Source organism: Penicillium daleae (assembly GCF_028827525.1).
Source record: "Penicillium daleae strain IBT 16125 chromosome Unknown utg000001l_segment0_segment0, whole genome shotgun sequence".
In the NCBI taxonomy this organism is placed as follows: Eukaryota; Fungi; Ascomycota; class Eurotiomycetes; order Eurotiales; family Aspergillaceae; genus Penicillium; species Penicillium daleae.
The window spans coordinates 982,088-998,226 of NW_026623149.1; the positions used below are offsets into that span (position 1 = coordinate 982,088).

A 16,139-nucleotide genomic window follows, 5' to 3' on the forward strand; every position below is an offset into this window, starting at 1 on the left:
TCGATAATTACAGATTGTTCAGTTCCTCGCTCTTACAAATATTTGACTGTAGCATCTACAATCGTTGCGACAGCTGTCACAGTCTCAGTCAGCGAACGTAAGATCCCAGGGGGAGCCACTGCGGCTTTAGCCTTTAGCCTCGGTGCGGCCCCACTGGACTCACCAGTTGTTGATACGGATAGCGTTTATACAAGATAATATCAATGAGTTCGGGGCTAGAGGACTCTGTAGACATTGAATGAATATGGTCGGACTTCTTATTTTTCTCTTGGACTGATTCAGTCTGTGTCAAACTGCCAGAAACACTTTCTTGGCTATCGACTATCAGACCCGCAAGTGACGCCGAATATAGGAAACGAAATCGGATTGGTATTTACACACACAACACACAAAAGGAAAGAAAGGAACGAGATGGCCTGAATTTACCACTTGTCCTCACCAGCCTTGCGAGCCTATAGTTCAGAAAGACAGTTAGCTTCAAATCCACACAAAGCCCTCGGTCGGACATCAAAGCGGATCGGTCTGCATGCGTACCGGCACAGCATTGGGACCACCCAGCTCCTTCTCCAAACCATCAACGTAGGCCTTGGGAACGCTAGGCTTGTCGGGGTAGTAAAGGCTGACAACACCGCAAAGGCTCAGGAAGGCCGCAACGAACACTCCCAGGTGGAGGAAGCCCTTGCCGGAGCTGACGTGGTTATACTGTTCAGGACTGAAGACACCGAGAATCTCATTGTCCTCGTGGACCGGCTCGCCAAAGTTGCGCTTCTCTTGCTTGTCCCACCAGCCGCCATAGGGATCTCTGAACTGACGCTTCACGGGGGAGGGTTCTGGTAGCCGCCATTCTGGAACTGTCCGTTAACATCCGCCAATTGATCCGCTCGGCGGAGCGGCAAAGTCACCATCGTATAGACATTCTCGTACCTGGTGGGGATCCTCAATCTCGGCAGCACGGAGAGCTGGGATCTGGGAGAAGTGTGCGCGGGGGGCAATGGCACTGCGGGCAGCAACCTGGGGCAGGCGCCGGGCCAGGATCCGTTGGGACAGCATCTGTGGCAGGAATTGAGAATCAGTAACACAGTAGAGAAGACACAAGATCGATCCCAGATCTTGCACGCTACTCACTGCTCTGCCAAAAGACCGTGGGAAGGTGAGGGTGAGAAGGTAGGGGACTTGGGGGGGAGGGTTGCAGGGTCCATGATGGAACGGATGGAGGTTTGCGGCAAGAAGGCCTGAGGCATCCACAGGCATCCACGCGCGGCGCGCTTACAAGTGTAGTTCTCGCCCCGACGAAAAAACCACTTTCTCACGCAATCCCCCCATCGTGCTCGTTTTTCCGTCCCCATCAACGCTACCGAGCCGATAAGCATGCCAAACTTCTGGTGGCACCTCTACTCCATCTGCTCCACCCGTTGATGCCAGAATCGTTTACTCCGACCACGTCATTGTTGGGATAACTGGGGTCAACTCTCCAGAAGGCCCCTGTCGTCCGTGGCTCCAAGTCATGCAAAACGGCAACCTGAACGGCCCATCACCTGAAGATGAACGTTTAACACCAGTACCAGACTCCCCGATCCTCGAGGAAGTCGCCTTGGAAAATCGGGTTGAATCGGCGCCTTCCGAGGAGGTCCCTTCGGCCCCAAAAGACGATGAACCTACCCATCAACTAGATGGGCCGCCATCCAAGAAGCGACGACTTACAGAGACTACTCCATCGCGTCGCTCGACATCCAGGCCACCTTCGCCACCATGGAAGAAGATCGGGGCCGATGGACCTACATCGTTTACTGTGGAGGGCCGGCGCAGGTCTTCGCGAACCAACGCGATCCCGTTGGAAATGCAGCCTCAATCCGACAAACGCCACACGCGCGCAGCACAACATCAATACGTCCAAAAGAATACTCGCGATAGTACGAAACCTGCCACATCCTCCCCATTGGCTGTGACGCAGTCGCGTGCCGCGGTCAATGGGAAGCTTGGTGGCAAGGTCACGGCTAATGGATCCCCTCGAACGGGGTCAAACAAAAGCGTTTCAGCTGGCGGTAAACAGGCAGTCTCACAATCTCCAGCTCCAAAATCCTCGAATCACTCCCGTACGCGATCCCGAAGCTCCGTTAACTCCCAACGTCCTCCCCGTCCCAGTACCAACGGCGCTAGCCCCCGGCAGCTTCGCGACCGCCCCTCGCTTTCGGCGACATCCCCCGGCGCCGGCGATGGCTTAGATTATACTTATACACATAATGAAGGAGGCGAGGAAGGGTCGATAAAGGTGCCGCGACTTCGAATCAAGGTGAAGAAGCCGGTTCTCCCGATCCGACACCCTGGCCACGTATCCAACAAAAAATACCAGTCATTCCGAGAATGGGTGGAACACGAAGATACTCCTAGCCTATTGTCTTCCGAGGAGGCCCTCGAGGAGGCTCGCAGGCGACGTGAAGTGGTCGATGCGGCAGAGCCTGGAGGGCCGTTGAGCTCGGAAGTCTGCTCGGCTTATATCACAGACCAGCAGGAGGAACCGCCCCCTCAATATTCGCATCAGGATCACCTCGTGGCACATGCGTTATACTTTCAGAAGCTTCTGGACAAGGAACACAAGCGGCATCGCCAGATGGCCAAGCTGGTCGCTCAGTGGTGCGCGGATGCCTATCGGAAGCGCCACAAGAACCCGGAAGACATCCTTCGAGAGCAGCAGGAGGAAATGCGCGGGAAGCGGAAGCAGGTGGCCAAAGATCTCCAGAAGATGTTCGATCTAGCACGCGCTGAAATCGACCGAGCCCGTCTTGCCCGCTGGGAAGAGGAGCGGAAGGTACAGGACCAGCAGGCACTTGACCGCGCAATCAAGAAATCCACCATGCTATTCGAGAAACGTCGATCTGAGATCCTTGGTGAAGTGAATAGTGATGCCCTTGCTACTAGTGATGATGACGAAGATGTTGACTCGGATTCCGAGTTGGACTCTTCTGGGTCCGATCTTGGGAGCAACATGTCAACCTCGGAATCTGACACCGATGACGATGCAAATGTGGATGATGATGCTGCATTGACTGCCGAGGAACTACGACGAAAGTACGCCAACTTGCCAGCCGAAGACACGTTAGACGAAGTGTCCGTGATCTCCGGCGTGCCAGCGTCAGCCATTGACAGTGAAGCTTTACCGGATGAAGTTGACTCTGATGCTACACCTGCTCAATTAGATGACGTTGATTCTGTTTTAATGGACGATAGCGACGAGTCGACTGATATGGATGATGATATGGGCGACAGCGACGAGGAAGCAGAGTCAGACGACGAGGATTCCGAAGAGGGCAGTGATGATGATGATGGCGGCCCCGGACTACTTGGCTTCTTCTCTTCCAAGGATATTCCTGTTTCCAAAGAGGACGAGGAAGCCGATGGCGAAGCAGCGGATGATGAAGACGTGGACCTCGAGGACCCAGACGAGGTCTCTCTGATTCCCAACGGTCATGACTCCTCGCGCGAAGGCACTCCAATGGAAGTTGTCGAGGCTTCTGCTGAACCTACGCCTATTGATACTGAAGATGCCTCGATGGTTGATACTCCAATGGAGGACCAAAACCGACCGACCGAATCGCCGGCACCTTTTGAACCCACCACTGCTTCCGAAACTCCAGCCGATGAAGAAGCAGCCCAGTCCCAGTCAATGGATTTAGAGCCCCTCCATCACGATACCCGACCAAGTGGTGAACTGTCTAGCGAGGCTTCGCCTGCCACTTTCGCAACCAAGCCATCCGAGCCAGAGTCTGTCTCCTCGTATGAGCCCGCGTTAGAGAAGGCTCTGCAAACAAGTCATTCGCCAGCTCCTGGCTTGAAGACACCCATTCCGCATCTCTTGCGCGGCACTCTTCGTGAATACCAGCATTACGGGTTGGACTGGCTTGCGGGGCTCTACAAGAACCACATCAACGGGATTCTGGCCGATGAAATGGGTCTCGGTAAAACCATCCAGACCATCGCCCTGCTTGCCCACCTGGCCGTGGATCATGGCGTCTGGGGCCCTCATCTCGTGGTTGTCCCGACTAGTGTCATGCTAAACTGGGAGATGGAGTTCAAGAAATGGTGCCCTGGCTTCAAGATCATGACGTACTACGGCAATCAAGAGGAGCGCAAGGCCAAACGTCGTGGCTGGACTGACGACAATGCCTGGAATGTCCTGATCACTTCGTATCAACTAGTCTTGCAGGACCAGCAATCTCTTAAGAGGAGAAACTGGCATTACATGGTTCTGGACGAGGCGCATAACATTAAGAACTTCCGGTCACAGAGATGGCAGGCTCTTCTAACGTTCCGGACGCGGGCCCGACTTCTTCTGACCGGTACACCGCTTCAGAACAATTTGACCGAGCTTTGGTCCCTTCTCTTCTTCTTGATGCCTTCAGACGGCGACGGAAATGGCATCGAGGGCTTCGCAGACCTCAGAGATTTCTCGGAGTGGTTCCGTCGACCGGTGGAACAAATCTTGGAGCATGGAAGGGAGACCATGGACGACGAGGCCAAGCGAGTTGTCACCAAGCTTCATACCGTTCTGCGCCCTTATATTCTACGTCGACTCAAAGCCGATGTCGAGAAACAAATGCCTGGCAAGTACGAGCATGTGATTTACTGCCGGCTCTCGAAGCGCCAGCGGTTCCTCTATGACGGCTTCATGTCCATGGCCCAGACGAAGGAGACTCTTGCATCAGGCAACTTCCTTTCCATCATCCACTGTCTTATGCAGCTACGCAAGGTCTGCAACCACCCCGATCTCTTTGAGACAAGACCGATCTCTACGTCCTTTGCCATGCCACGATCTGTCGCTACGGATTACACTGTCAAAGAGTCACTGGTTCGACGACGTCTGCTCTTCGACCACCCTCTCACCAAAGTTGATCTGGACTTCCTTAACCTCGCTCCGGTGTCTAGAGAAGATATCTCGCGGAGACTTGCGGATGATAGCATTCGGCTGATGGCCTTTGCTCCGTTCAAGACTCTTCGTGAACGCCAGTACAACCGGACCAACTGGCAGATGACCTTCAACGGATCTACCATGGAGTCGACCCTGCAGTCTCTGGAGAATGCCAGTCGGAAGCGGAGAATGGCTGAGCTCGAGCGGTGCTTGTACTTTGAATCCAAGCGCCATGGTCGCCGACCTGTCTATGGTAGCAGCTTGATCGAGTTCTTGCGAGCTGGCACGAACAAGGAACACGCCCTATCCAATGCCCCTCTGCGGAAGAGCAACATGGCCGAGTGGCTGTCCAGCCGGTCGTCCGTTCTTGCTTCGATGATCCTGACGATCGAGGAGCGCTCTCTCGAGATGGACGGCTATGTCCAGAGGTTCGCCTGCGTTACTCCTGCGGCCGTCGCCGCAGGAACCACCGAAGCTGCCTTGACGCCCATCGAGACTCGCCTCCTGACCAACACCTCCAAGGACCAGCCCCACGACCCCTTCCACGAGGCGCGGATGCGCCTTTCTATCGCCTTCCCAGACAAGAGATTGCTACAGTACGACTGTGGCAAGCTTCAACGGCTGGACAAGCTGCTCCGCGACCTCAAGGCTGGCGGCCATCGCGCTTTGATCTTCACGCAGATGACCAAGATGCTGGATATTCTAGAGCAGTTCCTCAACATTCACGGGCACCTATATCTCCGCCTCGACGGAACCACCAAAGTTGAGAACCGCCAGATGCTCACCGAACGATTCAACAGTGACCCTCGAATCCTGGCTTTCATCCTTTCTAGTCGATCGGGTGGTCTCGGTATCAATCTCACGGGCGCCGACACCGTTATCTTCTACGACCTGGACTGGAATCCAGCGATGGACAAGCAATGTCAAGATCGTTGCCACCGTATCGGACAGACTCGCGACGTTCACATCTACCGATTCGTCTCCGAGTACACCATCGAGTCCAACATTTTGCGCAAGGCCAACCAGAAGCGCATGCTCGATGACGTGATCATCCAAGAAGGCGAGTTCACCACGGACTACTTCACCAAACTTCGGGATGTAGAAGGCATGGTTGAGGGCGAAGACACCCGTGATGGCCACGACGAAGCCAGCGCTGCCATGGACCGGGTTCTCGGCAACCGAGTTGCCACCGGTACCAAAGCCTTCGAGCAGGCCGAGGACAAGGAGGATATTGATGCAGCGAAAAACGCGCAAAAGGAGCTCGAGCATGCGGACGATGGCGACTTCGAAGATCGTCCCCCCCCACATGGCACGCCGGCCCAGGCTGGTACGCCACTCGCGGTCGGCGACGAGGGCACGTTGCATCCCGGTGGTGTAAGTGCCGTGGCCGAGGTTGACGGAGATGTGGAAGAAGAGCCGCGCCACATTGACGATTATTTGCTCCGCTTCATGGAGTGGAACATGCGTGATGAGCCCCTGGTGCTACCGGTGGACAAAAGCAAAAAGAGGTCCAAGAAGGGTAAAGAGCACCGGCTCAAACGACGTCGTTGAGGTCCTTACTCCCGACTCCCGAGGCCTTTACTCCTGACTGGCGGGCTCAAGTTTCGAGAGAGCCACGGGGGAATTTGCTCTCTTTCTTCGAGAGGGCGTTTTTGGTCTCCACCTCCCAACGTTTCACCGAGTTTCATCTTCCAATATTGATCTTTTCTTGACCTGCTATCGTTCGTCGGCCGGAGGTGACTACCTCTTTCGGACAAGGGTCGGATCATGCTCAATGATCTGCCTTGCTCGTAGGGTTCCCTGTGCTCTCTTTCCGGATCGTCGCGCCCTGGCCATTCCAACCTCGTGGGGTGTGGATATGCACTTGTTTGTGATAGTCTCGACCAAGTGGGGACATCACAATAGTGGTGACAAAGAAAACTGTGCGAGAACATGGTCAGACAATGTGGCCAATTCGCGAGGATCATGATCAACGGATCAAACAATGAGACTCGCTTTCTGGACTTGCTCTTCAGACACGGAGAAATTCAGAGTTTCTGATGTTTGTTCTCTGCTGTACTTGTGTTTTCTCTGTCTGTGTGTGTATTTATGTATACTTATTTGGATGGGAATAGCGTTGTACCTTTTTTCTTTCATGTCTTACTTCTTCTAGTGTTGTTTTTGATAATCTCCAACCATTTCTACCACCTATCTACTCGCTTTCCTCGTATCTACTGATATAGTCACCATCTACTCGATCTAGACCAAACTTCGAAGTAATCCATTCCTCTCGAAATCAAGCACATTTCCTTCCGAAGTATATTAAATACAACGTGAATCACAATCTAATTAATTTAACTCTGAAGATCCACTCTCCCCTCCCAATCACCAATCTTCAATCTTCCGATCTCCGGTCTCCATGCATCTAGCACAATCTACACCAGCATCTTTCCAATCCCCCTATCCTCTAGCGCTGGAGATCTTCCCTGAAAAAAACACAACCCAGTCCCACACCCCTGGCCCTAATCACTCGCCAGCCCTCAGCCCTTGGTTAGCCTTAGCCAGTGGATACTGCATAACAAGGCCATTTTTCTTGCCAGCCTAACTCCATCCGTGATAGTGAGCTTCTTCAAAGACAATCTGGTTCCTGGCCAGTGGCTACGGCCTACTGGGCATGCCGCTAGCCTTGCTATATGCACTTACTTAGTCTATTATAGGCAGTGGACAAAAGTTGACGATTCCTCCTTCAGGTAATCCGGATTCCAAAACAACCTTCCGATCGGATGCATGCAGCAACGACTCCATACTGTACTCAGGTGGGTATTGAGGGCTTGGTCTTTTGACAAATCTTGCAAAATGTAGATTAATTGCTCCATCTGAGTATGCTAATTATATCCCCCCGTGCCACACTCGATGATGCAGTTTACTACACTACTGCATTTTGCCGCTTTTTACTCTGTACTTGATAGATACTAGAGTTCTCCGTACTGTAGTTGCTATTTGCTAAAGTAAATGGTCGTGGCGCTGCGTTCGTGGTTCCTCTCGTCCACGGAGAATAGCCTCTTTGGGCCTGTTCAGTACTGTAGATCATATCTAAATGCACTATGCATCCACTGCGTCGGGCACACCATTCCCTCGGGGGTAAGTTTGACGGGTGATTTACGTGATGGGTCGGGAGCTGGGTCTCTGATAATTTGAAAGGGTTAGATTGACTGATCGGAGGCAAAGATGTCCCCGTCCGTGGGTTTACTTTTCATTTTGATTCTTGGCCAAAGGGGTATTTGTTTGGGTATGTTAGTACAATAACCTGGTATGGGTATTACATAGTTATCCATTCTCCTTATTCGGGGTTAGGTTAGAGTTGAGTTTATGCCTTGTCTCGAAGGGGGAAAAGAGAGGATGTGGTTCGTCGGGCGATTTATACTTTGTCTACTGTACATTAGGTGTTGGAGTTGGGAGTTGAAGTTGAGTTTCGTGCCTCTTTTATGGAAAGGTGGTGAGCATATTTACTCTAATTTCTGTAAGCGAGGTCGCAGTGATGAGATGACGACATGACTATAGACTACTTCCTTATGGTACTCTATGCTCCCAGGAACTTCCTCATCCGTACAAGCCTTTCCCAGCATGGGATTGGATTCCGTAGTCCGGGCTACTCCGTAGTCAGCGTAGTCATTCTGGAGTGCGTTAGTTAGCAAGTCAGCACTGCATTTAGTACTACCAGGCCCTCCTGCTGCTAGGCCAAACATGCCAGGGTGAGCCGGTGTCCATTGCCGAGTCCACTGGGTATCCACAACATGTTCCTCATCCACTTCCTCATTGAGCCTTCGGACCCGACAATACGGAGACACATGGAAACGAAGATCAGGAGAATCAGGAGGTGGGAACCCGGTCGATCCTCCTCGGGACGCCGTCGATCTCCCCCAGTGCCACCCGCGCGCCTCGGCCAGCTTGCACCGACAAAGCCAGTACTGCGGACCCCATACGGAGTACTCGAGACGTTAGAAGGTGCCCAATAATTGCGCTGGCAAGAGGCTTGACTTCCAGAGACTTTGGTGATCCTTTTTTGTTTTCTTCAGCGCGCCTGGTTCGTTAAGCGTTGGTGGGGCCGGAAAATAACCAGCGCATGTGGTCGTGCATTTTCGCTAGTGTGAAGGAGTAGGAGACTCTGTTTGGAGCAGTTGCCTAGCGGTCCACGAATAATAATACGCTGCGGATACGATGGAGAAAGTTGGGGTAAGTCAGTAAAGTTTCCATGGACTCGGAGACTCGGGGAGGGAGCGTGTTATTTCCATGGTTGAGTTTCTGCAGTTGTACTTCCGTCAGATAGCCGAATGCAAATTGGGTTTCAGACGATCCGTTCTGGTAGTCACGCCGAGGATTCCCCAGAGGCGAGGATTCGATGGTCAATCATTATGGTGCTTGGCGTCTTCCTTTGGTCCTTTTCGATCAGCTTGGATCCTTGCACTGCCGGTGCCTTAAGGGCCTGTCTCGGACTGTGCAGCTGTGAGACCTGGTTGGGCCTTTGGGGTTGAGTTTGGGAAAATCTTTGCGCGAGTGGAGACGGAGCATCTTGACTGGAACGACCTGGGCGCGCAGACAAAGATGTCCCATCGGGAAGTGATCTAGCTAGAGTAGCTCCTCCGATGTGGTGAAGAAATGTCGTAGATGTAGTGGATGGAATAGACAGTAGTTAATGGAGTTCGTGTGGACGGAGTGGAGGACGAAGAAGAACCTCAACCACATGAGTTGCATTAGACCCACGGAGATCCGGAGAATCCCCTCCAAATGCCTTGAGCATCTGGCCAGATCTACAGTAGTCTGGTAGCCTGGTTCCTTCGCCTGCGAGATCAATTCGCCTTACTTCTCGGCTCTTCAGTATCCAGCGCAGCCTGTGATTGCCCATTTTCGTAAAAAGGGGAAATGATGTAAAAAGTAAATCTTTTGCGCCTGTAATTGGACCGGGAAATGGCGCGAATAGGATAGGACGGGCGAAAATGAACATATTCCTCGCCTATCGTGAATCAATGGCTTTGGGCTCAACCCTTTCGGAAGTTACTTGCTGGAGCAAGCTCGTAGGGGGAAACCCGTGGAGGTCTTTGAACCGCTCCAAGTGCAGGGTGTCATCGAATAGCCCATCGGGACGATTGCCGGTGCCTGTGATTGGCAATCTTTGCGGTATCTGCCGCCTTTTCTTGGTGCCGCTTCTCCGTGCGCTTACTACTGTATGTCCTCCATAGTCCGCATTTCGTATAGATCTACCAAGGGGCGAGTCAGGGCGAGTCAGTGTTGAACAAAGCAGTTGACACAATTCCGATCTTGACTTGATTTGATTTTGTTTTGCTTCCCTAGGATTGGTCGGGTCATTTCCATTGCGCATGGCAGTGCAAGGATGCGACTCGGTTCCAGATCGGTTCCAAGGGGGGTTTGAGTTTGAGATAGATAGTTGGCAACGACCTCGGTCCCTAGTATGGATTTCAACTTTTGATTTTCCGACAACGGGATTTGTTAGGGGTTCGGGATTTGCCAGCCGGGATACATTTGCAGATTGACGTAGCGGTCTGAAAGCCTCCAGTCGCGGCATTTGGAGGAGACTCTGGTTCCTGCGAATTATGGTCGAACCCTGGAAGGAAGAGAACCACAGTTTTGATGATACTTAAACCATTGGACGAAGGGTGGCTACAAAGATAACATAATATATTGGGGTGCAGAGCGTGTAGCCACTAAGGGAATGCTGATTCGAGCGTTGGTACTATGTCCCGTAAATCCCCCGGAATGCTGACAGCCCATGGCCCTGTGCCTCGCATCGCGCGCCAGGCAACTACAGTAGAAGGGTGACAGATGCAGCCGCCAGAGCACATCACCCACTCAAATTGATTGGCAGGAAGCTCATGAGAAAGCGGCATGGATGCAATACTGGCCAGGATGTGCACAGTGGCGATTCGGACCGGTCTCTGTGGCCTGTGCTTGATTGCTTTTTGTCATCCAGTTGGTCCTTGTAGATAGCTTTTGAATTACAGTAATTTTCTTTCCTTTCTTCTCTTTCCAAATGAAGGTTGTTCTCTGCTTACCATCTCGCCATGTGTTCAACAAGGACATCCTTTCCAGCAAAAACCTTAACAAACTCAAAGGGATGTAACTTAGTAGGCCTTGGTGAGCTGTCAGCAGTGAGCACGACTCGGGCAGAGCGGCTCTATGCTCACTGGGCCAAGTGGACTCCACTCTATCCGCTATTGAGGACCCGGGAAGATCGTGGGTGATCCACAGCCGGATCGATTGGCGCCCTCACGAACCACTGCTCCATAGATCGCGTCATTATTGGTCTGATTCGAGAGGGGCTTCACACTAGACTTGACACCATACCATTTTCGCGTGGCATTGTCAAGTGGCTTCGGCCCAGGGCGACGCCTCGCTGACCGTACAGGGGAAAAGCAATTAGACATAGACGGCAAAACGCTTACGAGATGAGACCTCTTGGAGAACACAAAGCGAGAATGGGAAGGAAGACGGCCGAGAGCGTCAGAAAGTGGATGCAGGTTGTTGTATTAGGTTGTGCTTGCCGGCCGTTTGGGTGCGCCCATTCACTAGCGTCAAGAGACGGGAACGAAGATTATTGGAGCGGCTCTGAGATCCGTTCCTGCCCCTCTTCACTTTGCAGTCTTTCAGCAAAACCCACTCTCCTCCTACCTCCAGCAGAGTTACCATGAGTCGGCAAATGATCTTGTAAACATGTGGAAATGGCGGAATTGAAAATATTGAAATTCCGAGAAGGTTTGAAACGCCCAACGGCTCTGGTCATCTTCATTTGGGCAGAGCTCCGCTCCCGAGTCCACTTCAACCATACGCGTGAGAGAAGCCCGGACTGGTGATGATCGGCGACTTTGCTTTGGAGATCCAGGCGGGACGACTAGCATCACCTCTAGTGTGGAGCCCGAACTGGGGGAAGACCGAGTGAACCAGGATCAGAGGATGATGGTAAGGATGAGGAGAAGCCAACTGAACCAGGCCTAGCATGAGAGTTAGCCATGAGGGAGGAGGAGAGCATAAGGAAAAGTGGGAAACAGGCTTATCTTGGACTCTCCCGGAGCTTTCCCGGGCCATGTCAATCCAACTCCACAAGGCTAACCAGCTTAGCCTGGGGACCAGGGCCAATGTAAATCAGACCCTAGAGCCTGGAGTGCGTTTTGCTCCCGCATGACCGCGAAGGATAACCGGAGTGTTATTCCCATCTTGGTACGGTGGGCCAGGTTTTCAAGCAGTACAGTAGAAGTCAGTCACACAGAGACGACCGCCCTGCAGATGGATCTCCGATGGGAGAGGGGAGAGAGTTTCAAGTCCAGGATCCAGGATACTCGGGATTAGGGTTGGAATTTGGGGGAGAGGGCAATTGCCCATGGCGTGTTTGGAATTTGGAAAGAATCCCTGGACCAATGTCGATAGATCAACCGCAGTTGGTTGCGATTGTGCATCCAGGAACAGAAAAGGAACGAGGCTGTCAGCTGTCAGCTGTCATGGATATACTGTAATGGACCTGCTTGTCCCGCCAGATGATCAGTCGAATCTGGATCTGGGATCTGTTTTAGTTGCAGGTCCTGGGTGGCCCTGTAGTTGCTGGATGGTGCCTGTAGTGGCTGCATTGCCAGCCGTGGTCGCAGAAGAGCCTTTGTTCTGCGACGAACACCCATGCGCCAAGCGCTCTATTCGGGATAGTGAGGGAGTGCCAGGCTTGCCAGAGTTGCCTGATGGTTTGCGATGGCGTGAGATGTCAATGATCCACCTGGTGAGGATCGTCGTCGATCCACATCCCCCGAGGTCGGGCACGTCGTGCACCACGTCAAGCATCGTCATGCTAATCCCGAGATGATCGCCCATGCGCGTTGGTCCTGACGCCACAGAGCCATGGCGAGGGAAGGGAGGGGGTCCCGGACGGGGTGAGTTAGTCTGACTCTGTCCAGGGTGAACGGTAGTGACAGACCCGTAGCCATGGGAGATTAAAGAAAGTGGAGATGGAATCCAGACCCGAACGGATTATTAGACTCTGAGTCGGGGCATTGAGGGTTGTGTAGGGGGAAAATAGTGTTAGTGTACGGGGTACACTTTTGAGGAGAATCCGAGTTTCTGTTGTTTTTTTTTTTTCTGTGGCCTTGGGACTTGGAGTCGTCCTGATTCGGGTCGCTGGGCCTATATCGCACCTCCCCGGTCCCTCTTTTTTCCTCACACTCTCCTCCTCCATCTTCTTCCCTTCTCTCTCTCTCCTCCCTCTTCTCTCTATAACCATCTTCTCTCTATGACCATCTTCTCTCTATACCCATCTTCCTCCCTGGGGGCCCAACACCGTATTCCCCTTCTTTGGTTCACCTCTTTTTTGAGTCTTCCTATCATCCGATAAAGCTGGCCTCGTCAACTATAATCTACTGCACTACATATACTACCATTGGCCTTCTATCGTCTCATCGTTGAAGGATTCTTCCCTCCATCATCACCTCCTACAATTCAATAGACTTATATTGTCTAGTATTTACTGTTCCACGTCTCACATCTCACAATCGGAAGAATGAAGACCTCCATATCCTCCGATGTCTGGGAGAAGAAGAAAGCGGTGATCGCCAAATTGTATATGGAAGAGGAATGGCCGCTCAAACAGGTCATCAAAAAGATTCGCTCGGACGACTTCAATCCGAGGTAAGTCATATCCATCCTGCTCTCAATGACTAGTACTGCATAATCAGATTGAATCTTAAGATTGACCCTCTCCTCGCCAGTGAAACCCAATTACGCAGTCGCTTGAAGAAATGGCGCGTCACTAAACCATCCCGACAGACCCGGAAGAAGCCTCAAGGCTCTGAGGATCCTGAATCCGAGAAGGATAGCAGAAGCTTCTCAACGTCCCCTCGGAACAGCAGAGCCTCCCCAGTGACTCGAAAGTCCTCATCTTCTTCATCCAACACTCGCTCCGACTGGGCGGGGCAATCTCTCTATACTCCAGCAGAGATCTCACAACCGGCCAAGTGGCATGCTCACATCGCCCAACAATTAACCCCCAGTCCATCGGGCGACCATACCCTCGTCTCTGAGCAGCATCCCGCAAGCTACTCGTTCTCTGATCCCGGCTCCACGACCATGTCCTTCGAGCACCCGGCTCAGACGTCTCCGGTAACCGAGGGCCACATGCTGAACACTACATCCGCCGTGACGCCCAGCTATGCAGCATACCCACTCTCGCCCGAGTCATGCATCCCAAGTCCCGTTTCAACTACCACCCCTGCCATGGCACAATGGCCTTCACGCCCCGTCTCTTTCGATATGAGCCTCAACCCGGCTCTACATTCTGCGCAATGGTACGGCATGTCATTCGAGCCGATCAGCCCACCCTCAGGTATTCCTCAATCAGCACCATTGGCACCTCCTTCTCATCCTGCTGGATACGTTGTTTCGCCAGGAACAGGAGTATTCTCGCCGGAGTTTGCTCCTTACCAGATGCCCGAGTACCATGGCGTTGATGTTAAGCAGTGGAGAAGGGCCATGTCGCTACATTATGGATATTCTGGACACCATGGCCGACCTGAGCACGAGAGGAAGCACATAAGCCACCACGGCATCCCTCCTCCTGGAATGGTACCCGTCCCTGCGTCCCAGACTGGTCCACACGCAGTGATGTGTGCGCCCATGGCCCCGTACATGGGTTAATGGCCAGCCATTGGCACAGAAGCAGAGACATCTGTGTGCGGACTGCTTATTAACGTAATTTCGGATGTCTTTCTCTCGTGGTACCTATTTCTTTCCCCCAGAGTTGTTCCTCTACTTTCTCTGGTCATATTCTTCTTTCATACTATCGTTCTCTTTTCTCTGATACTCTGAAAATGGGCGGGTGATCTGATCTATAATCTCGTGTACGACATACCCTCGATGTTGAAACTTGCGAAGTGGGCAGTCGATTCAATTTGGAAGCTTTTATCGTTCTGTTATTGGGTTGCTTTTGGCGTTGGCATCGGCGGGTTTTTGTCTTTTGATACCTCTGGCGAATTGATCTGATATTTCATTGATATACTAAAATACCAAATGCGGTACTGCTATGCTTTACGATTTTTACATCTAATCAATGTACTTTCTATAATACTACATTCTTGAAGAACTGGGCCTGCACATCAATACTACTCAACTTTCGAAGAATAGGTTGGAGTGCCCCCAAAAACGACGATGATCCAGGAACACATGGCGAGAGATCTCTGTGGACCCTCAACCGGTGCAGATCACCCTTATGAACATGTTTATCTCTCAACGGCCGTCGATCCATTCACATATCCAAATCGCCCCTCGTGGCTCTTTCACTGGTGCCGAACTGATTGCCATGGAAGCCCACTACCTCCACTTTGCGATAAAACAGGAAGACTGTCCATAGGGTCCTCATCGTTCCCAAATAAACACTATCAACTCCATAATCACGGAAGATCGGCCCAGCAAGAGATATACATTGCCTCAAAACAAGGACATGCTATGGTTAATCGGAGGCTTTACCCGAAATGTTCGGGTTCCGTTCAGGGTCCACGGTTATACCTCGATCGGTATTCTACCAATAAGCTTCGTCCGAGATATAACCGGCCGTTCAATGAAAGCAATGTTCTTGTCCACTTCTTGAAACCGTGGCTCAGACCTCCTTTTGACCGTTGCTTCGGGTGTAACGATCTAATTAAGTGCCGAGTTGTGAACGGAGAGATATTGCATTACTACTCTCTTGAAGGCTCTCAACGTATTGCCTCATTTTGGAGTGAAACGGGTTGATCTGCAAGGGGATGATTCTTGAGTTTGGGTTGAGTAGATGCTGGAGTATGAAATGGTTGTGAAACGATCGTAGGGCGCTCAATTATTGCGTTTAAGATTAGTCTCATCCTAATTCCCATGAAGACTCTATCTACTATCCAGGGTATCCATTCCATCTACATCAAGGTTGACTAAGCTGCCAATTAACCAACTACCTTCGAGCTGTTAGTTACACTGCACAATATTGTCAAGACTTGTAGTATATGCAAAAACATCTCTACTTGATCTCAGCTTTTACTTGAATCATGCAAGGTAGTACACTTAGCAAAATTGCCCTTGTGTCGACAAACCTGACACCTTTACTTCCAGGCCGGGGGTTATCCGAAAAGATACCTCGGCATCTTCCTCACGCTGACGCGGGGAATAGCTCACCTCAGACTCGGCCTTCTCTCAACACTTTGACTTCTCCAAACTCCCACAACTTGCACCCTGCATCTTTTCT

At 51.9% G+C, this 16,139-nt stretch overlaps 3 protein-coding genes across 3 annotated transcripts; 2 read left to right on the forward strand and 1 right to left on the reverse strand.

Moving 5' to 3' along the window:
• Positions 1-422: 422 nt before the first annotated feature.
• Positions 423-1,251, reverse strand: N7458_000317 (uncharacterized protein; the record flags this gene model as incomplete). The annotated part of the gene is made up of 4 exons (XM_056903711.1): positions 423-452; positions 535-813; positions 925-1,050; positions 1,126-1,251. 4 exons carry the CDS (start codon positions 1,249-1,251, stop codon positions 423-425), a joined length of 561 nt encoding a protein of 186 aa, XP_056771478.1.
• Positions 1,252-1,504: 253 nt separating this feature from the next.
• On the forward strand, positions 1,505-6,454 carry swr1 (putative SNF2 family helicase/ATPase (Swr1); the record flags this gene model as incomplete). The annotated part of the gene is made up of 1 exon (XM_056903712.1): positions 1,505-6,454. One exon carries the CDS (start codon positions 1,505-1,507, stop codon positions 6,452-6,454), a length of 4,950 nt encoding a protein of 1,649 aa, XP_056771479.1.
• Positions 6,455-13,433: 6,979 nt separating this feature from the next.
• On the forward strand, positions 13,434-14,566 carry N7458_000319 (Clr5 domain-containing protein; the record flags this gene model as incomplete). Its single annotated transcript, XM_056903713.1, has 2 exons — positions 13,434-13,561; positions 13,642-14,566. The coding sequence occupies 2 exons, from the start codon at positions 13,434-13,436 to the stop codon at positions 14,564-14,566; spliced, it is 1,053 nt and encodes a 350-aa protein (XP_056771480.1).
• Positions 14,567-16,139: the final 1,573 nt, after the last annotated feature.